This window comes from Leucoraja erinacea, chromosome 28 (genome assembly GCF_028641065.1).
Source record: "Leucoraja erinacea ecotype New England chromosome 28, Leri_hhj_1, whole genome shotgun sequence".
Taxonomy (NCBI): Eukaryota; Metazoa; Chordata; class Chondrichthyes; order Rajiformes; family Rajidae; genus Leucoraja; species Leucoraja erinaceus.
In genome coordinates, this window is record NC_073404.1 from 9,329,551 (window position 1) to 9,356,014 (window position 26,464).

The following is a 26,464-nucleotide window of genomic DNA, read 5'->3' on the forward strand; positions in this document are numbered from 1 at the left end:
TGCACCAGGGAGGTTGAAGTTATCGGCTAGAACACACCTCATGGCTCAGGTGAGAGTCACAGCCACTGATGTTTGAGGCATATTGTACTTGGACGTGATCTGGTTTTATTTTCCCACTCAGGCCAAAGCAGCAGAGTCAGTGGGAGCAGCCGTGAGGGGTACGTGCACAGATTCCAAGTGCCTGCGAGAGGAGTCAGTCAGGAGCCCACCGGAGGAGCAACCTTCCCCTCCTCAACAGTGACGTGACGTGTCGGTGTCCCGGCATCGAGGCAACGCCACTGCAGCTGAGGCGACGGAAGCAATGGATCCAGGGATCGAAGGAAGCCCATGTCACATCTCAACCCTGGCTCGTTCAGCTTGAGCAGACGCTCCTGCAACCTTGTTAAGTGGCAAGTGTGGAAAAATGGGGCAGTTCTGGTGTTTTGATTCAGATTGCACCACACCTGCTGTTGGAGAAGGAGTACGGGTCCAGTTCTTGGGCTGTAGTTAGCCTCAGCTCCGGCCGTGGTGGGTTAGTGATTTGGGGCAATCTTTGACTGACAATAATGCAGAAATAAATTGGCTGAGAGTTTTGGCAGCTGTTGAATTTATTCACCTTTGCTTGTTACTTGATGGTGGACTTTTTTCAATTGTTCTGAGTCCTTTTCCAACTGTCCCTCAGGATCAGGTGTGCGCTAGTTCTGTGAGTTGTGAGATGGCTGATGTGGCTGTGGGGTTCGTCACAGGTTGGCCAGGAGATGCTTGGCAGGTTTCGTAGATAGACACACAGTCCACTACTTCCATTGGTCTCACTGGGTTCTCCCATCACATAGATTAGCAGATCATAAAGCCACACAAATTCTTCTTCTCCATTTTGAGTGTTCATGGGCAAGGGTCCTCCGGGTCAGTAACAATACTTCAATCCTTTTCAAGGTGGCGTTAGGAGCATCCTTGATTCTTTATCTCTGTCCACCCGGTAACTGTGGCACAGTTGGTAGAGCTGCTGCCTCACAGCGCCAGAGACTCAGGTTCCATCCTGACCTCAGATTCTGTCAGTGTGGTGTTTGCACGTCCTCCCTAGGACCTAACAGGTTTTCTCTGGGTGCTCCGGTTTCCTCCCACATCCCAAAGACTTGGGGGTTTGTAGGTTAATTGCCCCTAGTGTGTAGAGAGTGGATGAGTAAGTGGGATAACATAGAACGAGTGTGAACGGGTGAAAACTGGTCAGCGTGGGTGGGCCGAAGGGCCTGTTTCTATGCTGTAACTTTCATCATCATGCACAGAATGTGTAAAATATCCTAAGGCACAGTGTACAGAGACATGTGACAGTGAGAGAGAGGAATCTGTATTGTCAGAGGGAAGAGAGAGAGAGAGAGTGACAGAAACATAATGCTGCCCGATAAGCTTCGTCTAGATATAGGTTTATTATTGCCGAGGTACAGTGAAAAGCTTTTGTTTGCTTTCTGTCCAATCCAATCAGATGATGCTATACCTGAGTACAATCAAGCCATACAGAAGTACAAAAGGTGAAAGAGATTTTTTAAAGGAGTGGACCAAGTGATAGTAGATCTTCCTCTGGGACCAGCACACAAATTGTCACCAAGCTCTGGCGCCATCGTGCAGATGTAGAGTGTCTGCGCTGCTTACAGAGGGTTCAGGGACACAGTGGTGTGTTAAGTGATACATAGGTAAGGCCTTAGGTGGGGAATGGTGAGATGCAAAAGATAACACTGCATGGAGAGGTGGGTAGAGGCTCACATGATGACTACTGCACGGCAGTGGCATTGAGATGTTCAGGGGACACCATACTCTTCAGACAGATGGAGATGTAAAGCTCTGAGAGGTTCACCTGCGATCAGTGTTAGTATTGCGCAGGTGGTGGGGATTGGGAAGGGGAGGACAACCTTGAAAGAAGGCTTACGTCTGTATGGAGGCAGGGATGGGAAAGCGATAACAAGGAACGCTGTGCTAACCTCTAAATGTCAGCAAATATCTCTCGGCGAATTAGTCAATTAACTGAGGCATGAACTTGCTTTGAGGAACTACAGCTGGTCACGGAGTCCATTGAAGGCTATCAGTTTCCCTCTGCACGTTGTGCCTGAGAATATGCCGAGCTCTGAGAGTTATTCAGATGATCTGCCACTTAACATTGAGCAGTTTGACACTGATGCTGAATGGCTCTGTCAACAGCGCAGCAGAAAGCCAATAACAATTGTTTTCTTTCCCAGTCTCTCCTTTATGAACCTGGAGTCTTTCATTGCTGCTAAATTCCAAGGTTCCTGCAGCGTTTCTAGTTGTGAATGCCACAGAGTTTCCCCGCAAGCTTTTCAGCATGTCGACTTGTACATAGCAGTTTTTTAAAGGTGTCAAGAAAATCGACAATTTCCCCCAATTCGCAGTGCCGGAAATTTCATTCTATAGTTTTTCGCTAGAAAAGGTTAGAATCCGTGAGGTCTAAAAACATTTCTGATGATCAGACTGATTTCCAGCTGAATGGCCAACTCAAATTAGAATCAAAAGGTGAACATCAGAACAGTGGTGCAGTTAGTAGAGACACTGCCTCACAGCGTCAGAAACCCAAGTCCAATCCTGACCTTGGGTGCTGTCTGTGTGGAGTTTGCACATTTCCTCGGTGACTGCGTAGGTTTCCTCCGCGCGCTCCGGTTTCTTCCCACGTCCCAAAGATGTGCAGGTTTGTAGGTTAATTGCCCGTAGTGTGTAAGGAGTGGATGGGAAAGTGTATAACATAGAACTAGTGTGAACTAGCGAGCTATGGTCAGCGTGGACTTCATGGACTGAAGGACCTATTTCCATGCTGTATCTTTCAATCAATTAAATCCAAAATTTGACTGAGGTTGACATTCTCACACTGAGGGGTTGTGGTGGTGTCAGAGGTACCTTTTGAATGGGATGAAGCTGAGGTCTTTCCCATCAGCAAAACTGACAGCATGACATAACCCACTGCTTCATATGAGGGTGCACTAGAGGAATGCTGCCAGGATAGGAAGGTATTACTTACTAGCAGAGGATTGGACATGCTGGAACATCATGGGTTGAGAGGAGACCTATAGGTTGAGGGGAGTATGTAAAATTGTGAGAGCCTAAGATATGGTAGACAGTTTTTCCCAGGGTGGAAATGTCATAGCTTTAAGGTGAGAGAGGCAGAGTTAAAGGAGATACGCATGGCAATTTTTTTACACAGAGAGTGGTGGGTGCCTGGAACACACTGCTGGAAGTGGTGGTAGAGGCAGATACGATGGTGGCTTTGAAAAGGCTTTTGGACAGGCATATAGATTTGCAGAAAATGGAGGGATATGGATCACGCACAGGCAGAGAAGATAACATGGCATCATGTTTGGCTTGGCCATAGCCTCTTCTATCCTAATTGCCTGCACCATCATCCCTGGAGGTGCGTTCCTGGCACCCACCACCCTCTGTGTAATAATCCTTGCCTCACACATCTCCTTTACATTTTGCCCCTCTCACCTTAATAACCCTGTCCCACGGTGCATGTTCATTCCAAGAGCTCTCTCGAGTTTAAAAAAAATCAAACTCGTGGTAAGCACGGAGAATGAACTTGACGGGTACGTCGGAGCTCGGGGATGTCTCTTAGCGCTAACGGCAGGTACTCGGGAAGACTCGCTAACGGCAGGTAAGCACGGGAAGACTCGTGAAGATTTTTCAACATGATGAAAAATGACCACGAGAGCCCCGAGTACCGACGAGTGGCCATTACCGTAAATCTCCGAGTTCGAATCAGGGCAAACTCGGGAGAACTCTTGGAATGAACTCGTACCGTGGGACAGGGGTTTAAAGCTATGTTCCATGGTCTTTGACGTGTCTACCCTGGTGAGAGAGGTCGCTCTCAGCATGCCCACATGCCCAGGTGAGTAATTGTTAGAGGCTAGACACAAAATGCTGGAATAACTCAGCAGGACAGGCAGCATCTCTGGAGAGAAGAAATGGTGATGTTTCAGGTCAAGACTCTTCTTCAGTCTCAGAATCTTAGTCTTAAACATGACCTATCCTTATTGGCTTCAAGGTCCTTGCAGTGAGTGTCCGAGCCCACCTTGTCTGATCTGCTGCAACCATTTGGAAAATGATTGACTCCTCTGTGCCATATAGTCAGGAGCTTCCCCAGTCTGGAGAGGGGCCGAGTGATAGGTTGTGTGGTCAGATACAGATACAGGGGGAGGTGGGATGGGAGACAAGAGCTTCCATGCCGATGGCAATGATCAAAAGAAACAATTAAACTTTCACCTCCATACCGAGACATAATCAGCAATTTCTCCTATCCAAGCCTTTGCCTGTGAAAGTGGGTGCACAGGGGAATTGTCTGTCGAGCTTCTTAACTTAATTATGAAGCTGGAGTGGAAATTGTAAACAGGCAGCAGCAGCAGCCGAGAAACGTGAACTCCCGTGACATGTTTTTTTCCCCTCTATTGAATATGTGGAGACAGAACTGTCACGGTTTAGTAAAGCTGTCACCTAGTTAGGAATAGAAAAATTGCATTTGATTTATAACTAGGCTTCCTTTTATGAACCTCGAAGTCATTCACACTTTAAACCTGTTTCTTCCAAGACAATAATGTTCATCTCAGGGGACATCCTCTTCCCATTGCCTTGACGTTGCATCATTTACACACAGTACTGCGAGACCTTTCGTTATACAAGTGTGCCTTTTATGACAATCGAGTCTATTCTGCATCCCATCTACAAGCAAAGAATAAAACAAATGCTGATGTCCTTTTTATATACATAGTTGCACTACATTCCTTACATATTTTATCTGTCACATTCATCTATTGCAAAATCACATCATTAACATCAAGTTAAAATTAATTTATTTGAAGGTTTCAGTACCAAAGTCACTGAGTGCCCCATCACAGAAATACGGTTTGAAGCCTTCGAAATGACTTTAGAAATCATGTTTAGAGATAGAGACGAAGAAAGAGAGAGAGAGACTGACCCAAGGTTTGGAGCTATGTACTCTGAATTTTAGTAGCAGAAATCTGTTCTCCAGCAGAATGCAACCTTTTTGACCCACGAACAGAAAGATAATAGTTTTTGCATGAGTGATCCAAAGGTTCCAATCCTCCCACACCCTATTCAAATATTGTGTGTAGCTCCATCTAATGAAACGGTTGTGTTTTTGTGGGTTAATCCCCCTGAGGTTTGCTGTTGCAAATTTGAGCCTGTTTCCCGTCTCAGCAGTTGGTCAGGCCTTGCCTTTATCTTGGTGCCATTCATCTCATCGTGCAGCCTGGCTTCATTTTTATATATATCCTTTCACCACGATAGTTCCTGGACACAACATCCTGCTGCTTGGGATGATTTCTCAAAGGTCAGTGAACCAATTCCTTCATTGTTACTCTCGGCTTATCTCTCCTCACCTTCCGACGAAACAAATCAGGCACCTTGAACAGTGAGCAGCCATCCATTGTGTAGTGATTTGGGCTGAGCCGGCAGCTCTGTACCCTTTACTTCCAGCTATAATCTGTCAATTTACCATTTTTATCCATGCCTGCTTTGCACTAAATAAAGGATAATTTGCACTGATAGGGCTTTTCATGACTTGAGACGGCTTCACAGCCAATTTATTATTTTATTTCAATCGCTTCCACAGCAGGGACATGGCAAACGTGGAAGCCAATTATGTGCACACCAAGTTCAAACCGGCAGCAATTGATGAAACCTCTATGTGAGTAGGTTGTGGGGTAAATATTGGTTCGGACACTGGGGACAACTCACCTGTTTTCTTTTGTATAACCTCTGTGGCACGGTTTATAACCCATGATGCAAGGGCTGGAAGATGATCAGTCTGAAGAAGGGTCCCGACAAAAAAAGTCACTTATCCATCCCCTCCTCAGACACTGCCTGACCCGCTGAGTTTCCTGAGCACTGGCAGCATTGTAACACGGGAGTTCAAGCTGTGTGGGAAAGTTTGACAGTTTATGTGCAATTCTTAGATTCACAGCAAACATGCCATGTGGTGCGGTAACTCAGTCAGTCAGTCGTTGGGCAGGGGGTGTTTAATGTAGTTCAGAGTGCCCTCCAGCCCTGGGAACCTGGTCATAAAACGCAGACTGTGTGGAGCATCGCAGGTCCGTGACATCAGATAACACCAGACACACTATATTCAGCAATGCGATGAATGCACCTGGGTTATGCTTGCATTACAGGCTCTAGGTAATGCAGGTGTTTGCACAAGTCAGAGACTTCAAGTGTTCATGGCCCTGCATTAGTTTTGAGCAAGAAAATCAAATTGTAAGAAACTCAAGTGTAAATAAGCCCTCAGAAGTTTTAAGGTCGAATGGGAAAAGTGAGCATTCACTTTTAAAGATGCCATTGTACCCTGTCTCCATACATCTCTAAATAATCTATCGTCTGAAGAAGGGTCTCAACCCGAAACGTCGCCTATTCTTTTTCTCCAGAGATGCTGCCTGACCCGCTGAGTTACTCCAGTTTTTTATGTCTATCTTTACTTACTCACTAACAGACGGCCTAGTGGCACAGCTGATAGAGCTGCTGGGCAAAGTGTAGAGACCAGGGTTCGATCCTGACCTCGGGTGCTGTCTTTGTGCAGTTTACACATTCTCCCTGTGACCGCATGGGATTCCTCTGGTTTGCTCCCACATCCAATAGACATGTGGGTTTGTAGCATAATTGAGCCCTCTCTAAATTGTCCCCAGTGTGTAAGGAGTGGATGTGAAAGTGGGACAACATAGAACCAGTGTGAACAGGCGATCGATGGTCGGCGTGGATCTGGTGGGTTGAAGGGGCTATATTCATGCTGTATCTTTCAATCAATCAGCCAACAAAGTGAACAACTTGGATCATCACCATGGAGCAGATCACAAGTTTTCTCCTCTATATAATCCTGATCATAATTAATGAAAAGCAAGATAATCACCCTAAACGCCCTACGCGTTTACAATGCAGCACTCCCAAAGTACTTCGGCCTAGAATTCATGATAAAGTCTGGAGTGAGGCTTGAACCCACTAATCTCTGAAGTGACCGTGACAACTACTAAGTCACAGCATTTGTTTACTTTAGGTTAGAGATACAGCATGGAAACAGGCCCTTCGGCCCACCGACCATCAATCACCTGCACATTGCTTCTATCCTACAATTTTCAGAAGCCAATTAACCTACAAACCTGCACACCTTAGGGATGTGGGAGGAAACCAGGGCACCCGGGGGAACCCAAGCGGCCAAAGGGAGAACGTGCAAACTCCACACAGACAGCACCCGAACAGACAGGATCGAACCCGGGTCTCTGGCGCTGTGAGGCAGCAGCTCCATCACTGTGCCACGCGGATGCATTACCATCAGGTACTAAGACATCGAATTGGAAGTTCCTAAATCCTTCAAAGGATGTAAGAATAATCACTCTGTAACTGAGAGGGGGCTGAGTCTTGTAAATTGGAGAGAAGGTGAGAACAGCGTTGAGCTCTTTGTGGTGGCTGTGCCGTTATCTGAACCACTGCAGCAAGTGTAGAGCAATTAGCAGACTATATAGACAGAGTAATCCCATGGGCTGGGGTAACATTCACCATGCCCAGTGCCGCTCACATGAGAGCTACTGAATAATCATGCACCACAGCTGCCGGCACTTCAGAGCACTGATGAGGCAAACACTGACTCGATTAATCACGCTGTTTTAAAACAGGGGCATAACTGAGCAATTTACTGTGTGAGGCAGCGTTGCCTTTACATATGATAATCACTGACGAAGGTTGAGTGAAGAACCCACTCTGCAACAGGGACGTGTAGCAAACAGGAGCACAGAATTGAAAGCCAAGCACTTTAAAGAAACTCGGCTCCTGTTCCCCAGGTCATTCTGTGCTGATTTGTAACCAGCAGTGCCATCAGAAGCAGTCTTTTTATTCACTTACAGATACCCTGTGAACATCTGAATGTCAAAGGCAGGCAGGTGGGAGGGGTCATTTCCTTCACTTGATCACCACCCTGCATGGTGACTGTTGCGTGGATCAGCCCACCTGAGATTTGGCAAGGGCCTGAGAGAGTGTCCTTTTCCATCACACTGCTCGCTCCCCCAGAATGTCCCAACGCCAATGAAATACATATTCTCAAGCCTAGTCAGCACTGAGATGGAGAAGCGTGGCTGCTAGTTTGTACACAGCCAGCACCACAGACCTAATGTGATAATTACTGGTGGCTGAGGGATAAATATTAGCTAAGACACCATGATTTTAATATCAAAGGGCACGTCTGTAACAGAGGGTGTGTGTGTGTGTGTCTGTGTTCCAATTAGGGATCTGTTCCATTGTGAGTCTGAGTGATAATAGGTGCTTCACCTCTGTGAGTGTGTGTGCTTACATGTGTGGATGGTGTGCATGCTCCAACGAGGCAGTCCGTTCCATTGTGAGTCCTAGTAACAACAGATGCATCACCTCTGTGAGTGTGTGTGCTTGCGTGTGTGCGTATGTGTGTGTGTTCCAATGGGGGGGGGGGTCAGTTCCGTTGTGAGTCTTAGTAACAATGGTTGTGTCACCTTCCGTGTGTATTTGTGATGTGTCTGCGTACATGTGTGTGCGTGTTCCAGTGGTAGTCAGTTCCATTGTGAATCTCAGTAATACTGGGTGTATCACCTCTGTATGTGAGCATACGTGTGTGGGAGCACGACTGTATGTGTCAGTTCTAGTGCACGTGCCTGTTTGTGCTGGTTCCCCTGCGATGTCAGTATTAATGAGTGTGTAATTTCCAGCATGTGTGTTAATACCACTGAGTGCTACAGGTCCAGTGAAGGGATGAGTTCCAGCCAGTATGTTATTTCTCATGGGTGTGCTGTCTGGGTATGACAGTGTCAGTGACTGAGTACCTATTATATAACCTGACCACCTCACCACTGATCATTCCTTCCGAAAAATACTGTTTACAAGAAGCCTCTCTGCAAAACTTGCTGGTGGCACTTGCTGGTGATTGATTGAAAGATACAGACATGATACAAAATATCTTGAGCAGCAATTAGTGCTTTGGCTTTTGAAAACGATAAACCCAGTATAAAACTGCAGCCAATTATCTTGTAATCGAGTAGGAAGGAACCACAGATGCTGGGTCAAACCGGAGATAGACACGACATGCTGGAGTACCTCAGCGGGACAGGCAGCATCTTTGGAGAAAAGGGAATGGGTCTCGTCACAAAACGTCACCCATTCCTTCTCTCCAGAGATGCTGCCTGTCCCGCTGAGTTACTCCAGCTTTTTATGTCTATCTTTAGCTTGTAATTGATACGGGTTGTGACTTCATGAGCTCAATATTGCAGCAGAGTAGAGGGGGTGCTGCTCTGTGTGAGGTGCCCGCATTCCGATGAAACAAGGCTCATTCATCACTCTCTGGTGGACATAAAGGAGGCCCTGACGTGAATTAAAACTGTGGAATAAATCTGCCAATATTTGTCCCAGCATCAACATCACTGAAGCAGATTTATCCAAGAGTTTACTGAGTCATAAAGTCAAACAGTGAGGAAACGGGCCCTTTGGCCCAACTCATCCTTGCCAACCATGGCGCCCAACTAGGCTGGTCCAATATGCCAGCCTTTTACCCATATCCCTCCAAACCTGTCCGAATGTCCTTTTAGGATCTTGCTATGCACAGTTGGGCTGATGAATTTCTCACATTTGCCACTGTGACTACATTTCAGGTTTACTGAGGAGCTGTGATGCCTTGATGTTGCAATAGGCACAATGAAAATAGAAATCGTTCAACCGGTAACCCTTATCTAGCCGCCAGCTTTCACCTTTTCGAGCGAGTTGAGCAGAAAGTAAAACGTTACTCGTGAACACCAGTTGCAAGAGGTCTCCACAACATGCGAACCTGACCGGCTGTTCACATCTACTTTGGGGTCAAGAACACACAGATAGATATTGTAACACACCAGGACCCATATGCTAGTCTGTATTCCCGCCTGTCGGGGCAAAGACAATTTTAAATTTAATTTGCTTAATGTATTCAGGTCTGTGGACTCAAATTGATTTTCTGATGTTCTCACTGCCGCAGGCTGTCCCAGGAAGAGTTTATTTTCATTAGCTGTCACAGCGCTTGTCTAAGTATCTATCTCTGTGGTTTATTGGCATCGTAAATGTGATTATATGTTAAAGTAGTCAGTTCCGGAAATAACTGAAGTGAGGTGGTACCTCGTTGCTCATGGTTACCAGTAATGAGAAATAAAGCAAGGACTTATTATGTACACGGCACCTTTTCCCAACTACAGGACGTTCCAAAGCATTTTATTGCCAAGGAAGTTATTTTGAAGTGTGGTTACCAAGGAAACACGGAGACCTGTCAATACACAGCAAGATCCCAGAAACAGCAGTGGGATAATGACCAAAGAGTCCACTGGTGATCTGGGAATACGCATTGACCTCGGGACTTCAGGGGAAAACTCCCCAGATTCTCTTCTTCGTGAGCCAGGCGCTACGCTGACAGTAACAGAATGTATTCATCACCTTGTTAGGTTTAACAGCCAGGGAAGTGGAAATATATTCTAATTAATAGGAAGACTTCCACAGCTGCAAACACAGAGACCAAAATTAAATCAACAAAATTACATTTAAATATAGTTCCCCTGTTCAGTGAGTAACTGTGGCATCCATTGCTACCGAGATGTCAGATCCAGGGACAATCTTTCAGCCTTTTGTTGAGTCCGATTTCGGGCAAGTTAATTATAGTTTTTCAATTATTGATCTTTGACCTTCTGACCTAGGTGGGCCGAGGTAAAGACATGTTTCTGACCTTTCACAGTGATAGAACATAGTAAGGTATAGCATAGGAACAGGTCCTTCAGCCCACAACGTCCATGCCCAACATGCCAAGAAAAGCCAATCTCATCCGACTACATGTGATCCATATCCCTCCATTCCCAGCATATCTATGTGCTTAAAGTCCCTTAAATGCCACTAATGTATCTGCCTTCACCACCACTCCCAGCAGCGCTTTCCAGGCACCCAACATTCTGTGTAAAAAAACTTGCCCCACACATCTCCTTTAAACTTTACTCTCTTCTCATTAAAGTTATACCCTCTAGTCTTTGACATTTCCACACTGGGAAAATGATCATGACTGCCTATCCTATCCACATCTCTCATAATTTTATGTACTTCTATCTGATATTTTCTCAACCTCTGATGTTCCAGAGAAAACAATCCAAGTTTGTTGAACCTTTTCTTATAAGAAGTACCCTCTAATCCTGGCAGACGGGCATTCAGAGGTCTTGTTCCAAATTGTGCAGTGGCAGCTGAGGAATTGTTATTCAAGCACATAAATCCAGAGTTAGAGAGCTAGTCAATGGTAGGGCAGCTCAGATGTGTGGTCACTCTCAGTGGTACAGTCGCACTTATTAGACCTGATATCCTCACTGCTACTTTCATGTATTCAAGAGAGAGTTAAATATGGCTCTTAGGGCTAACGGAATCAAGGGATATGGGGAGAAAGCAGGAACGGAGTACTGATTTTGGATGATCAGCCATGATCATATTGAATGGCGGTGCTGGCTTGAAGGGCCAAATGGCCTACTCCTTCACCTATTTTCTATGTTTCACACCTTTGGATGACTACCTGATTGTTGCAGAATCCCTGCTGGGAAGGGAATACTCCACCCATATCTGGACTAACCGACATGTAACTCCCAACCAGTCAATGTGTCGGTCTCTTAACTGTGTCCTCAGCTCAGAGACAATTAGAATAAATGGCTTTTCCAGCCGCTTTGTCCTGCCTCTTCACTTTTCCAGCTTACTCCCGCCCCCCACAATCAATCTGAAGAAGGGTCTCGACCCAAAACGTCACCTATCCATGTTCTCCAGAGATGCTGCCAGACCTGGTGAGTCTTTTGTGTCCTTTTGCGTATTAACCAGCATCTGCAGTTCTTTGTTTCTACTCTATAGAATAAATGTTCATATTGGCAGCAGCAAGGACACCCCTTGAATTAAATAAACATTAAAATCCCTACCAACTCTCGGGAAGGAAAGAACAAGCGGGCATTTCCAATAGCACATGTACTGACATCTCAAATGCTGTACAGCCACAAAATGCTCATTGCAATTTAAGAAGCTCAGCAGTCCACTTGTGCAAAGCAGGTTCGCACAAAGAGCAAAGAGGGAAATGACCGTAACATCAATGGGTAGAGTTCACCCACACATGTTTGAAATAACACCCCACCAGAAATGATGCCTCGTTTAACATCATCTAATGTCTGCAGCAGTGCAGCACTTTGTTAGAAAGTCACTTGGAAAATCAGCCTGGATTTGATGCTCAGGAGTTTGGATAGGGATTAGAACAGGTCTTTGCCACAGAAGAAACACTGAATATTCCCAGTCCAAGAATTGATCCCGGGCCAAATGGACAAAGACTGGGAATCTTAATGGGAAGACCATTTTGGAGCTCCAGTAACTGGAGGCAAACCAAACATTTTGAAATACAGCATGAAAACGTCCTCCATCCACCAAGTCGACAATGACTATCGATCACCATTACCTCCAGTTCCTTGTTATTCCAATTTCTAATCCACTCCCTGCCTATTACAATCAGAATTAAAGAACGTTCCTTTAGGAAGGAGAAGAGGAATTTATTTTAGAGTCTTTTAGATTTGTCAGAGGGTGGTGAATCTGTGGGATTCTTTGCCACTGAAGGCTGTGGAGGCCAAGTCAATGGATATTTTTAAGACAGGGATAGATAGATTCTTGATTAGTACGACTGTCGGGGGTTAGGCAGGAGAATGGGGTTAAGAGGGAGAGACAGATCAGTGGAGTAGGCTTGATGGGCCGAATGGCTTAATTCTTCTCCTATCGCTTATGAACTTATATTAGGGGCAATTTTTGTTTTAAATACTGTCTGGTTAACCTACAAACCCACACGTCTTTGGGAGGAAGGGAGTAAATGCAAACTCCACACAGACAACCCCCAAGATCAGGATCGAACCCGTTCTCCAGGGCTGAGAAGCATCAGCTTGACCCACCAAAGTACATGAGGAATTACTCAAAAAGCTCTGAACTGAATGCCTGCCCTTACTGTTGCCTGCAACATTGATGGGAGTTTACTTCAGCCTGAGCAAGTGCTTTCAAAGAGGGAAGATTGACAACTGGGAGTGGATATGAAATTCATTATCTATTATCTTGTAAAATATTAAAGACTCTTGCTTGAAAGCATGTTACCACTTCAAACACAGCCATGGTACAAGAAAAATCTATTGGGCTTCTCACGGACGAGTCTAAGAATCCAATTTAACACTTGCCTCACTGTCTCTGAGCACAACTCTCTGAAGCATGCCTGCCAGCACTATTGAATATAGATCGGATCCTGCAGATTACTGTAGGCATGACCCAGAGGCTTGTATGTTTGCATTTCTTGTTGTAGAAAGTGAATTAATAAAGGACTGGGAAAGTTTGTTGAGGAGATTAAAATGGCCAACACTCAACAAAAAGACTCATCGCCGTTTAGGTTAGAGATACTGCAATGAAACAAGTCCTTCGGCCCACCGAGTCCATGCCAACCATCAATCATCTTTTCACGCTAGTTCTATGTTATCCCACTTTCTAATCCATTCCCTACACCAGGGCAATTTCCAGAGGCCAATTAGCCTACAAATCCACTTGTCTGACAGATGTGGGAGAAAACCAAAGCACTAGGAGGAAACCCACGCAGTCACAGGGAGAACGTGCAAACTCCACACATTCAGCACTTGAGGTCAGGATCGAACCCAGGTTTCTGGCATTGTGAGGCAGCAGCTCTACCCGCTGCACCGCCCTTACATAGCTGCCCATTGCTGAACATTGAGAATGGAAAATGTCACAAAGAAGGAAGCAAATATGTTCTGAATGATGCAGCCAAGTCCCCAGCCATGGCTCCCAAGCCTCCTGCACTTGCATCATTTTTATTTTTAAACCACAAAGGCAATATTCTACAGATGCTTAGCTCCAATACACAGCCTAATTCTGTAAGTGAAGATGCCACCACAGGATAATTAAAGCAAATGCATCAGCCGTTCGCACATAGCAACAGTCGCAGTGAGTCACATTCACACACACTTCCCATAGAATCTGTTTAAACCAAAGGTTGTTTATCAACACTGAGGAGAAATTATATTTATACTAGACCAAGGGGGACCGTCCCCTCAATGCGGGGGGGGGGGGGGGGGGGTCTGCGGCTTCGCACACACACACACTAACCACCTCTCTTGATATTATATTAATATTATTCATTGGCTCCTTTTACCCCATCCGTGCCCTATCCACTGATGCATAGGGGGGTAGAGGGGAGGGGGGGAGGAAGGGGGGGTAGGTAGGGGAGGGGGGGGGGGGGGGGGGGGGGAGGGGGGGAGGAGGAGAGAGAGTAGAGGTTAGAGAAGGGTAGAGAGGAGGAGTGGGGGGAGAAAAGGTAGGGTCTGGAGGGAGGGGGTAGAGGAGGGGGGGGAAGTGGGAAAAGGCGGCATGGGGGGGGGGGGTGAAGGGGAAGGGAGAAAAATAGAGGGGGGAGAGAGAGGGAGAGAGTAGAGATCGGGAGAGAGAGGGGAGGGGAGGGGAGGGGGGAAAGGGTGGGGGGGGGATGGGGGGTAGTGGGGGAGAGGGGGGCAGAGGAGAGGGGGAGGACAGGGGAGAGAAATAGAGGGGGAGGGAGGGGGGAGAGAGAATAGGGAGAGAGGAGGGGGTAGAGAGGAGAGGGGGGAAATGGAGGGGTGAGGGGGAGGGGGTGTGGAGAGGGGTGGGGGGGGGCAGAGGAGAGGAGGAGAGAGGGAGGTTAGAGTGGAGGGGGGGAGACAAATTTTCAGATGAGGGGATTTTTTACATCATGAGGTAAATCTCTACCGGAATATGTAAAAATTTCACTGTTACCGCGTCGGATTTTCGAGGAGATGTGAATCACATATGAAAACACACACACAAATAAATACATCCACATCCAAGATCAGAGTTTTATATTATAATAGATAGATATGGAAAACACTGTCCCATGGTGCTTCAGAGATGGGCGTTTAGCTGCAGTAGGATTGATCAGTTGGGGTCATTAGAGGCTTGATCAAAGAACTGGGTATTAAGGAGCATCTAAAAACAGGCATTGAATGTGGAAAGGAGAGGTTTGAGGAGCAGGTTCATGGTGGCGTTCTTGGCACCATCGCCAGAGGTCTGAGGAATGATGGAGAGGATAAACAGGCGGCCAGGGTCAGGATAAGATCAGGGTTTTGGGACTGTACCTAATGAATGTGGCAAAGGGTTGTGTGGATAGGGAGGGGTGGAAGCACAGAGATGAACATTTGGAAATGGAGATGTGAAAGGAGGCAAACGGGAACCAGTTGAGTGTGAGGGGGAGCTAAATGGGAAATGGGCAGCAGCACCTCCTAAAGCTGAGGTTCAGAGATGGTGAGGGATTGAAAGCCAGTGAGGGGTGGGATGGGTGGCAGGTGATACCCAGTGGGAAATGGACAAAGACTGAGGAAGGAAGGTAAGTAGGTCGACCCAGTGGTGCTGAAGGTGCAAAGGTTCAAAGTGGATGGGAGGGGAGGCAGGAATGCCAGGGTGAGAGGGGAGGTAGGAAGACACGGGAGTGGGCGGGGGGGTCGGGACACGGGAAAGAGAGTGGGTGAGGAGACAGGAGAGAGTGGATGAGGGGAGACAGAGAGTGGGTGAGAGGGGAGGTAGGAAGACAGAGGAGCGAGGGTGGGTGGGAAGGGAGGTAGAGTGAGAAAGGAGGTAGGGTGAGAGGGTAGGACGTTAGGTCAGGGAGAGGGGGTAAATGGGAGATGAGTTAAGAAACCATGGCTATCTTTTCTTACCAGGTTCATTCTTCACTACTGCAAGCTTTGGCAGAAGGAAATGAGACCTGGTCACACATGATACTAAACAGTACATCATTGGTGATGTAAATGATTTACAGTAACTACAACCATAGCAACACACATATTCAGATTTGCTGAGGCGTTATTAGTAAGTCAGAGGATGCATTGGTCAGAATGCTGCATGAATGCTCTGTACATTTGTCTGCTGTTCAGTAATGATACCTTTTGAGGCACCAATGCTTCTTATAATAATGTAATATGTTCTAATTCCATTTTATTACTGTTCAAGTCATTGGTTTGTCTTTAAAATATTATTGTTAAGGAAAACAGGTATAAAAAATACTCTCTGGTCTCCGTCAAATAACTGACTTCGGTACTTTCAATTTTTTATTTCTATGCATGACGTCTTCTGAAGTATAGTTGGAACAGCCATGATGGGCAAAATAGATGTATCATATTCCTGACAAATCTTCTGCGGTTCTTTTGACATGAAGCTGAGAATGTTATGTTTTAAAAAGTCAGGGAGACCACACCGTGTAAGCAAAGCAGGTTTTTAATGCTCAGGCCAACACATACTGCGATCATTTTATTTTTTGTAATTTCAAATGTGGTGAAATTAATAGTAAATGTCCACTCCCCAAAACCAAAAGAGTTGAAAGCTGCCCAATCAGGTTAAGTAATAAGCTACTGCTGTCTACCTAATTAATATCTTAACTGATTACTTGTGTATGCTTCTTACCGCCTCTCTCATGCCAATTTAGAAGCTAAGGAGGCTCTATAAGGCGCTGGTCAGGCTGCATTTGGAGTACTGTGAGCAAATTTGGGCCCCGTATCTGAGGAAGGATGTGCTGGCTCTGCAGAGGGTCCAGAGCGGGTTTACAAGAATAAGTGGGTTAGCATATGATGAGTGCTTGACAGCACTGGGCCTCTACTCGCTGGAGTTTAGAAGGTTGATGGGGGACCTCATTGAAAATTACATAATAATGAAAGGCATAGATAGAGTTCACGTGGAAAGGATGGTTCCACTGTGGGAGAATCTAGGACCAGAGGTCATAGCCTCAGAATTGTTTTAGAAAGGAGGTAAGGAGTTCTTTTAGAAAGGAGGTGATGAGGAATGTCTTTAGTCAGAGGGTAGTTAATCTGTGGAACTCATTGCCACAGAGGTCTGTGGAGGCCGTCAATGGATAATTTTAAGGCAGAGATAGACAAATTCTTGATTAGAATGGGTGTCAAGGGTTATGGGGGGAAGGCAGGAAAATGGGATTAGGAGGCAGGGATCGGCAATGATAGAATGACCGAGTAGACTCAATGGGCCGAATGGCCTAATTAGACTGCTGTAACGTGAACTTGTGAAACAATAACTCTGCTATCGTGATCACAAAATGATAACATGCCGCATATTTTCCTGTAAGTGGCATAGGAGGTTGATGGTGACAAAATAGAACGAGTGGGAAGTATGGTCTGGCACCAGAAGTTGAGAACAACCTCTGGAATATGACACAAGACTGTGCGACACAGGAGCTGGAGCGTGGAAATCTGCAGAATGTCTGGACAAACCACAGCATTGAGATCTCCATTGATCTCTCGTGCAGGAAGGAACTGCAGATGCTGGTTTAAACCGAAGATAGACACAAAATGTTGGAGTAACTCAGCGGGACAAGCAGCATTTCTGGAGAGAAGGAATGGGTGACATTTCGGGTTGAAGAAGGGTCTCGACCCGAAACGTCACCGATTCCTTCTCTCCAGAGATGCTGCCTGACCTGCCAAGTTACTCCAGCATTTTGTGTCTATCTATTGTGTATTATCCCAGAGCCCAAGAAAATTCCCATCAACCACGCTGATAAATAAACCTGCTTTTCTTTAAATCTTGCGCTAATTTGTAACTTCATCTGTGGTCCATGGGCCGTGGAACAGAGGGAGAGAGGGGGGGGGGGGGGGGGGGGGGAGAATCTAGGACCAGAGGTCATAGCCTCAGAATTATTTTAGAAAGGAGGTGAGGTCGCTCCACTCCCTCGCCGGGGACTCCCAAGGCCAATGATCAGTGATCAGTGATCGCTCAGCCCCACTTTCAAAAACGTTCCGTTTTGACCACCGTCTGAAAGAAAAAATCAAATCTCGGTCGGAATGAGGGGAATTAACTGCGACCTTCAGAGAGCATCTCACTAATTCTCTTCCACGAGATTTAGCAAAATAAATGGAAACCCTAATGGAATCAAATGTGTAATTGCGAATTGGAACAAAACGATGGTTTGACAAGAAGCAGGAGGTAGCCATTAAAGGGAAGTGCTTGAGTGGGCAGCTTTGATTAACGGACTCTCACAGAGATCAATGCGTGGACCTCTGCCTTTAATTACACGGATTAAGAAAAGAATGATTGACTTTCCTAATGATTGACCTTATGCAAAATCAAGGCGTGGCAACTCTTTGGAAATCATTCGCTAGAGCTAGAGGAGAAGTATCACAGGCTTAATAATCACCAGGTAGGGTGTGTGGGGCAGGATGCAGCTGGGGAAAGATGTGGCCCGTTGACTTAAGGCACTGAAAGTGGCCCTCCGATATGAAGCAATAATTACTCAGGGTAATGAAGTGATGCAATTTACATTAATAGGTTGTGTGGGCATTCTGTGACATATTTCTGTCTGGTTGCAGTCTCGGTAACCAGTCTCGTAAGATGCATTTCCGTAGCATCTTTCATGACCGGCACTCCAGAACCCGTTATGTTCTTACTGAAGCAGAATTGCTCGTGTATGTGTGAACGCAGTCAGTTTGCACACAGCAGGCACCTGCATACAGTATTCCATAGAGTCAGACAGCGTGAAAACAGGCCATTCAGCCACCTTGTCTATGCTGACCAAGTGCCCATCCAAACTAGTCCCATTTGCCTGCATTTGACCCATATCCCTCTAAAACTTTACAATCCAAGTACTTGACCAAATGTATTTTCAATGTTGTAAATGCCCCTCCTCAACCACCTCCTTTGATAGCTCTTTCCATATACTTCCACCTTCTATGTGAAATAAATGGCCATTCAGGTTCCTATTAAATCTTTCCCATTTCACCTTAAACCTATGCCCTCTAATTCTTGCTTCCCCTACTCCGAGATAAAAGACTGTCTATCATCACCATCACCACCCCTGCCGGCACTTTCCAAGAACCTACCATCCTCTGTGTAATAAAACATCTCTTTTAAACGTTGTGCCTCTCACCTTAAGGCTATCCCCTCCAGTCTTTGACATTTCCACCCTGGGAAAAAGTTGTGACTGTCTACCCTATCTATGCTTCACCTGTGTTATTAAATTTGATTGTCCACAATAAACCAGGTTGCAGGAGTGCTGCAGATAAAACCTCTGTTTGCTTTCTCTTGGACTCAGCAGAGGATGACATGTGCACACTCTCCTGGAATGATAAGTTCTTCCAGGCATTTTTTTTCCATCCTCTAATCTGATTATTTATGACACAGACTGGCTATTGATTTTTGTTCCCATCAGCAGTCAAGAACCAAAATCCTTTCAGGTGAATCAGTCTTGTGTTTGAATCAGTTTGTTTTTGGTTTCTGACTCACTGGATTCCCTGTTCTTTTGCTGCTGAAGGTCATGGTCTTTAATGCTTGCTGCCTTCCAATAGGACTGCCCTCTCTGGCAGTTCATAATAAATCTTCTGGACACTGCTGCTGGCAACCTCTGCGAGAAATGATTGGCACATTCAAAATGTGGGTTATTTTATCTTCCTTGATTGCTTCCTAGAAGTGCTAAATAATATGAATAAGCAATGATTTTAATAACAATTCTGAAAGTTGGGGCCAGTAGGCAGTCCAATTGAAATCCAAGAAATGTCCATTTGATAGTGGAGAGTCTTTTATTTTCCGAATGCCTTGGAGAGTTGTTGGTTCAAAACCCTTCCAGAGCCTTGAGCATGAGAATCCCGGCTGATACAAGATTGCAGTTCCTGAGGGGATGTTGCCTGCTTAGAGATGCCATCTTTTGCATTAGATGTTAAACTAAGGCGCCCTCAAATGGATGTTAAAAGATATGCTGTGGTGTTTTTTTAAAGAACTGACATTGTGGTTCATAGATAGACATAAAGTGCAAGAGTAACTCAGTGGGTGTGGCAGCATCTATGGAGAAAAAGGATGGGTGATGTTTCAGGGAAGGGTCCCGAACCGAAATGTCACCCTTTTTTTCCAAAGATAGTGCTTGACCGGTTAGTTTTCCCTGCACTTTGTGCCTATCTGGTATAAACCAGCATCTGCAGTTCTTTGTTTCTACATTGTGGTTTATATTTATCCTTCATCGAACACTACTGAAAAAAGATTCTTTCATCATTATTTGCAGGAGCTTGCAGTGTGTAACTTGGCTGATGTATTTCCTGCATTATAACAGTTACACCTCAAAAGTGCCTTGTCGTAAAGGCAAAAGTGAAATGTCCCTCTTTTTCATTCACCCAAAGGGATCCAGTAACAATGACTCAACATAGAAGTGATGCAGCCACAGTTGGGTAGGCAATTCTACAGGCCATTTCACACATAGAAAATTGCACAAACTTGTAGATGGCTAGTGCATGTGCCTTTAACATAGTGACCTCACCACCCTTAACCACTCCCCTTATTAGGTGTATAATTGCATGCTCCCTCCCTGGTGTCTCTCTCTCTAGCTACGGTGACAGACCACGTACAGCTAGAATAGTAATGATGTGAACAGAATAAAACTACAGTTAAGACTATGTGTTGTTGAGACTTCTTTACATGGTGTCACAGCTGTGACTCCGCGCCTCCTGTTTGCCGGTTTTCTTTTATTTTCTGCCCCAGTACCCTTACCCTGATTCCTTCACTCGTGCCATGGCCAAACTCGTGCCGCAAGCCCGACGCGCTTGTATTTGACGAGGACATTGCCCATCGCTGGGATGTCTTCCGACGTGATTTTCAGCATTATGTTACCATCGCCCACCCTGCTGCCACTGCTGAGACGCGAGCATCCCTGCTCCTCAACTTGGCCGGTCCCGACGCCCTGGAACGGTCCAAGTCGTTTGTGTATGCTGCTGGTGAAGACGCCCGCGACCCGGTATGTCTCATTGCTAAGTTCACTGCCTTGTGTGACGTTCCCACCAACTGTATTTTGGAGCGTTTCAAAATGTTTAGCCGTCGGCAAAACCCGGACGAGTCTGTCAATAACTACATCGCCGCTTTGAGGCACCTGGCTCGGCGCTGCCGCCTGGATGCCCTGACCCCCGAACAGGTGACTCGTGATATCCTCGTATACGGCCTCCGCGATGCTAAAATGAGAGCAGAACTTCTCAGGAAGCCTGAACTTTCTCTGGAGGAGGCTCTGCACGCCTCCCGCATGGCTGAGGCTGTCGCCTCTACCGTGCCACCCGAGGACCATTCTGTCAACTTTGCCTCTGCCGCCGGCCGGCGGCGGGACGTTGCCCCGCGGCGGCAACAGGGTCCACCCCCACCCAAGTCCGGCGTCGCTCGCCGCTGCCCCAACTGCAACTTTGCCACCCATCAGTTCAATGTGTGCCCTGCCCTGGGGAAAACCTGCAATTTCTGCAGAAAGCTGAACCATTTTTCTGCAGCCTGCCGAGCCCGCGGGAATCCAGCCCCCCCTTTTCGGAGAGTGCCAGTCAACCTTGCTCAAGCTGATAGCGTGCCTGGCTCCGAGCACCTGCCTGATGATCTCACCCTCTCTGATATCAGTTCCTCCGAAGGGGAGGCCAGCGTGTTTTCGCTTCTGGACTCTCATGCTTTGGTTGCAAACCCCTCAGTCCGTGTGACCGTCAATGGTACGACCTTCTCAGCGAAGATAGATACAGGCGCTTTTACGAATGTTATGTCAACAAGCCTGTTTCGTCAGATAAGGTCTGGTGAGAAAGTGTCTGCTGCCCACTCCCGCCTGCATGCATATGGGGGAGCCGTACTCGTTCCCGTGGGAAAGACAACCCTGCACTGCAAGGTCCTGGAGGCCTCTCGGCCCCTCACTTTCTACCTGCTAGACTCCGACAACGTGACCCTGCTGGGCGCCCGAGCGTGCCAGGACCTCGGTTTGGTCTCCTTTCACCGTGACATCCATCAGGTGCAGACCCTCATGGACCCCCTACGTGAGTACCCTGACCGCTTCGATGACAGGCTGGGCAAGCTGCCCAGCTGCTACAAGATTGCTGTCGACTCCAGCATAGAGCCTGTGATCCGCCCGCCACACCGCGTCTCCTTCGCCATGAAGGACAAGGTGAAGTCTGCGTTACTGAACATGGTCTCCATGGGCATCCTGAAAGAGGTGAGCGAGCCCACCCGGTGGGTCTCCACCATGGTGGTGGCGGCCAAGAAGGACAAATCTGAGATTCGCATTTGTATTAACTAGTCGGACCTGAACCTCCGCAAAGTCCTGGATCGGGCCCGGGACATCAATCTGAAACTCAACCCTAAGGAGTGGGTCTCTGCTTGCCCTTCGTGCAACAGCCTGGCTCCTCATCAACAACGTCAGCCGCTGCTGCAACAACCTGCCCCTGATCTCCCCTGGACGGCGGTCGCTACTGACATTTTCGAGTGGCGTGGGAAGCACTTCCTGGTCCTCGTCGACTCCTATTCTAACTGGTTTGAGGTCGACCAACTCCACTCTCTCTCCTCCTCGGCTGTCATCGGGAGGCTGCGTCGCCACTTTGCCACTTTTGGCTCCCCTGCTCGCCTCCAATCTGACAACGGCAGCCAGTTCACCAGTGCCGAGTTCCAGCGTTTCGCTTCTCAGTGGAACTTTAAACATTTTACCAGCAGCCCTGAGTACCCGCAAAGCAACGGCTTGGCGGAACGTGCCGTCCGCAGTGCTAAGGGTTTGCTGGAGCACTGTCGGCTGTCCAAGTCGGACTTCCACCTGGCCCTCCTCAATCTCCGCAACATCTCCCGCGACCCTGCCCTGGGCTCACCGGCGCAGCGCCTGCTGGCTCGCAGAACTCGCCCACCCCTCCCTGTTGCCCAACAAGCCCTCGCCCCCTCTGTTCTCCCGCCTGCTACTGTCCAGGAGCGTATTGCCGCTAAGCACGACTTGCAGAAGCGCTCCCACGACCAGTCCTGCCGCCCCCTGCCACGTCTGTTTCCGGCCAGATCGTCCGGATGCAGACTGCCTCTGGCCACTCCAAACTCGCCACGGTGGTCGGCGATGCCGGCTCACCACGGTCTTACTTGGTTGACCACGACGGCGTCATCTACCGCCGCTCCCGCCAGCATCTGCTGCTCGTTAACGAGCCCCCACCTCCGCCTGCCGCTCCCTTCTCCCCTCCACTTTCCGATTCAGCTCCTGCCGTTCCGCGGTTGCCTCGATCCCTCCCTCCTCCGTTGATTACGCCACCGTCTCCGCTTCCCAGCCCTCGTTCTCCCTCCACCCCGCCGGCGGCTGTGTCCTTGCCCGCTCCAGTATCTTCGCCTGCCGCTTCTCCCCCTGTTTCCCCAGTTCGCTCGCCTGCCCCGGCCCCGGCCGCTCTTGTTCCTGCAGGGGGAGGAGGTGGCGAGCATCGCACCCGGTCTGGCAGGCTGGTCAAGCCGCCTGTCCGATATGGGGATTTTGTTTAACTCTGTAATCATTGTATGCCTGCTTGTAGCGCATGAGACGTGGTCGCCCAGTCACTGTTATATTGCTTTGTTCCAAGAGGAAGGATGTAGATGGCTAGTGCATGTGCCTTTAACATAGTGACCTCACCACCCTTAACCACTCCCCTTATTAGGTGTATAATTGCATGCTCCCTCCCTGGTGTCTCTCTCTCTAGCTACGGTGACAGACCACGTACAGCTAGAATAGTAATGATGTGAACAGAATAAAACTACAGTTAAGACTACGTGTTGTTGAGACTTCTTATAAACCAGCATCTGCAGTTCTTTGTTTCTACATTGTGGTTTATATTTATCCTTCATCGAACGCTACTGAAAAAAGATTCTTTCATCATTATTTGCAGGAGCTTGCAGTGTGTAACTTGGCTGATGTATTTCCTGCATTATAACACTTACACCTCAAAAGTGCCTTGTCGTAAAGGCAAAAGTGAAATGTCCCTCTTTTTCATTCACCCAAAGGGATCCAGTAACAATGACTCAACATAGAAGTGATGCAGCCACAGTTGGGTAGGCAATTCTACAGGCTATTTCACACATAGAAAATTGCACAAACTCCAAACAATATGAAAAACCTGCAACTCTTTTGGTGAAAATAGTCCATGAAAAAAATGCCGCCAGTCCCTTGGCAAAATCCCTTTGTTTTGACTAATTCCATGTCATAACTCACACCATTCTGAATGCATGATGCAGGAAGATGAAGTTTTGTACTTCAAGATATGACACAAATGCACTGAGGGCAGGTGATTAAAAGATTGATCTAGCCATCTTAGATGGGGCAGTTTAAAGGGGGAGGGAAAACTGGTGAGGATTCCTAAAGTTACAACATATCATAAGACTAGCTTAGATTGTCCAATTGTGTACAAAGGAACTGCAGATGCTGGTTTAGACCAAAATGCTGGAGTAACTCAGAGGGACAGGCAGCATCTCTGGAGAGAAGGAACAAGACCCTTCTTCAGACTGATGTCAGGAGGGAGGGAGATAGATAAGGAAGTGTGAAGGTGCGAAAACAGGGCAAAGGGAATAGAGAACAAGGAAAATGTAAAATAGATCATTGTTAGCTGGGAGAAGGTAACAAGAAAGCATAGATAACATGGTCAGAGCCAGTAAGACTGGTTGGAGAACTGGGAAGGGAGAGGGATGGAGAGAGAGGTAAAGCAAGGGTTACTTGAAGATAGAGAAGTCAATGTTCAGACCGCTGCGGTGCAAGCCTCCCAAGCAAAATGAATGAATGAATGAATCTCTTTATTGTCATTGCACATGGCACAACGAAATTTAAAAGTCAATCCCACGGTGCGATTCACAAGAGCAATTTTAAATATATAAGAAAAGGTAAAAATGTATACATATTAAAAAAAATTACAGATAAATAACAATAGCAGCTGAGGTAGAACCATTCAGTTGAATGTGAGTGTTATTTCTTATTTTGCATTGTTAAGTTCACGTATGGCTATGGGGTAGAAGCTGTCTGTCTCTGAGTCTGTTTGTGCGAGTTTTGAAAGACCTGTACCGTCTGCCAGAGGGCAGCAGGTGGAACAGGTTGTGTCCAGGGTGGGAAGGGTCCTTCAGGATGTTGACTGCCCTGCCAAGGCAGCGAGAGCTGAAGATGTCCTTCAGGGAGGGCAGTGGGCAGCCAGCAGCTTCTCCTCCAGGTTGTTTATCCTGAGGATCCTCAGAAAGTAGAGTCGCTGCTGGGCCTTCTTGACTACTGTGGTGGTGTTTGTAGTCCAGGAGAGATCCTCCGTAATTTGTGTGCCCAGGAATCTGAAGTCTGAGACCCTTTCCACACAGTCCCCATTGATGAATAAGGGTTTGGGGGCTGCACTGTTCTTACGGAAGTCTATGATAATTTCCTTTGTTTTTGTGGTGTTTAGGATGAGGTTGTTGTCTGAACACCACGCTGCCAGCCTTTGGACTTCCTCCCTGTAGGCTGTCTCATCTCCTCCTGAGATACGTCCAACCACAGTCGTGTCGTCCGCAAACTTGACGATGGTGTTGGTGGAGTGGGCGGGGGCACAATCGTGGGTGTAGAGGGCGTAGAGGAGGGGGCTCAACACACAGCCCTGTGGGGAGCCGGTGCTGAGTGTGATGGGGGTGGAGAGGTGATGGCCCAATCTGACGGTCTGGGGGCGGTTAGACAGAAAGTCCTTGATCCAGAGGCAGATGGGTTGGGAGAGTCCTAAATCCATGAGTTTGGTGACCAGTCTGCTGGGGATGATGGTATTGAAGGCGGAGCTAAAGTCAATGAAAAGCATCCTCACATAGGTCCCCTGGTGTTCAAGGTGGGTCAGTGCAGTGTGAAGAGCAGTGGTGATGGCATCCTCAATGGACCTATTTGCTCTGTAGGCAAACTGGTGTGGATCGAAGGTGGGCGGGAGGCTGGCTTTGATGTGCTGCTGGACCAGCCTCTCGAAACACTTCATGATGACTGGTGTGAGAGCGACCGGTCGGTAGTCGTTAAGGCCGCTGATAACAGGCTTTTTTGGTAGTGGGACGATTGTGGCAGAGTTCAGGCACGGTGGGATGATGGATTTGGACAGGGACAGGTTGAAGATTTTCATGAAGACCTCGGAGAGCTGGTCTGCACATTCCTTCAGAACCCTTCCTGTCACGCCATCCGGGCCGGCAGCCTTCCTCGGGTTCACCGCCCTGAGCACCCGCCTCACTTCATGCTCCTGCACAGTGAGGGTGTAATTGTTGTTGTTAGGGGCTGGTGGGAGAATGGTGACGAACTCTTCTGGTTCTGCCTCAAAGCGAGCAAAGAAGCAGTTCAGCTCCTCTGCCAATGAGGCATCGCCGTCGGCCGTCGTGCTGTTGCTGGGCTTGTAGTTGGTGATGTGCTGGATGCCCTGCCACACCCGCCGTGGATTGTTGTTGTTAAAATGGTCCTCTATCTTCCTCTTGTGGGCCGCTTTGGCATCCCTGATGCCTTTCTTCAGGTTGGCTCTAGCAGCGCTGTACAGGGCTCTGTCGCCAGACCTGAAGGCGGTGTTGTGGTCCTTGAGGAGAGTTTGGACCTCTTTTGTCATCCACAACTTCTGGTTGGGGTACACCCAGATGAGTTTGTCGACGGTGACGTTGTCAACACAGTTCTGGATGTAAAAGA

The 26,464-nt window shown here is 47.4% G+C and overlaps 1 protein-coding gene across 3 annotated transcripts in view; it reads left to right on the forward strand.

The window, feature by feature from the left end:
- dph1 (diphthamide biosynthesis 1) overlaps positions 1-26,464 on the forward strand; it is a 650,424-nt gene that overhangs the window by 615,013 nt on the left and 8,947 nt on the right. For 2 of the 3 annotated variants that reach the window (XM_055657653.1, XM_055657651.1), the window contains one exon: positions 122-9,081. The exons of the other annotated variant lie outside the window; for it this stretch is intronic. In XM_055657653.1, coding sequence (XP_055513628.1) covers positions 122-241 — 120 coding nt within the window. In that variant the 3' untranslated portion in view covers positions 242-9,081. Of the gene's footprint in view, positions 1-121; positions 9,082-26,464 lie in introns of those variants that run through there. 3 annotated transcript variants of the gene reach the window in all.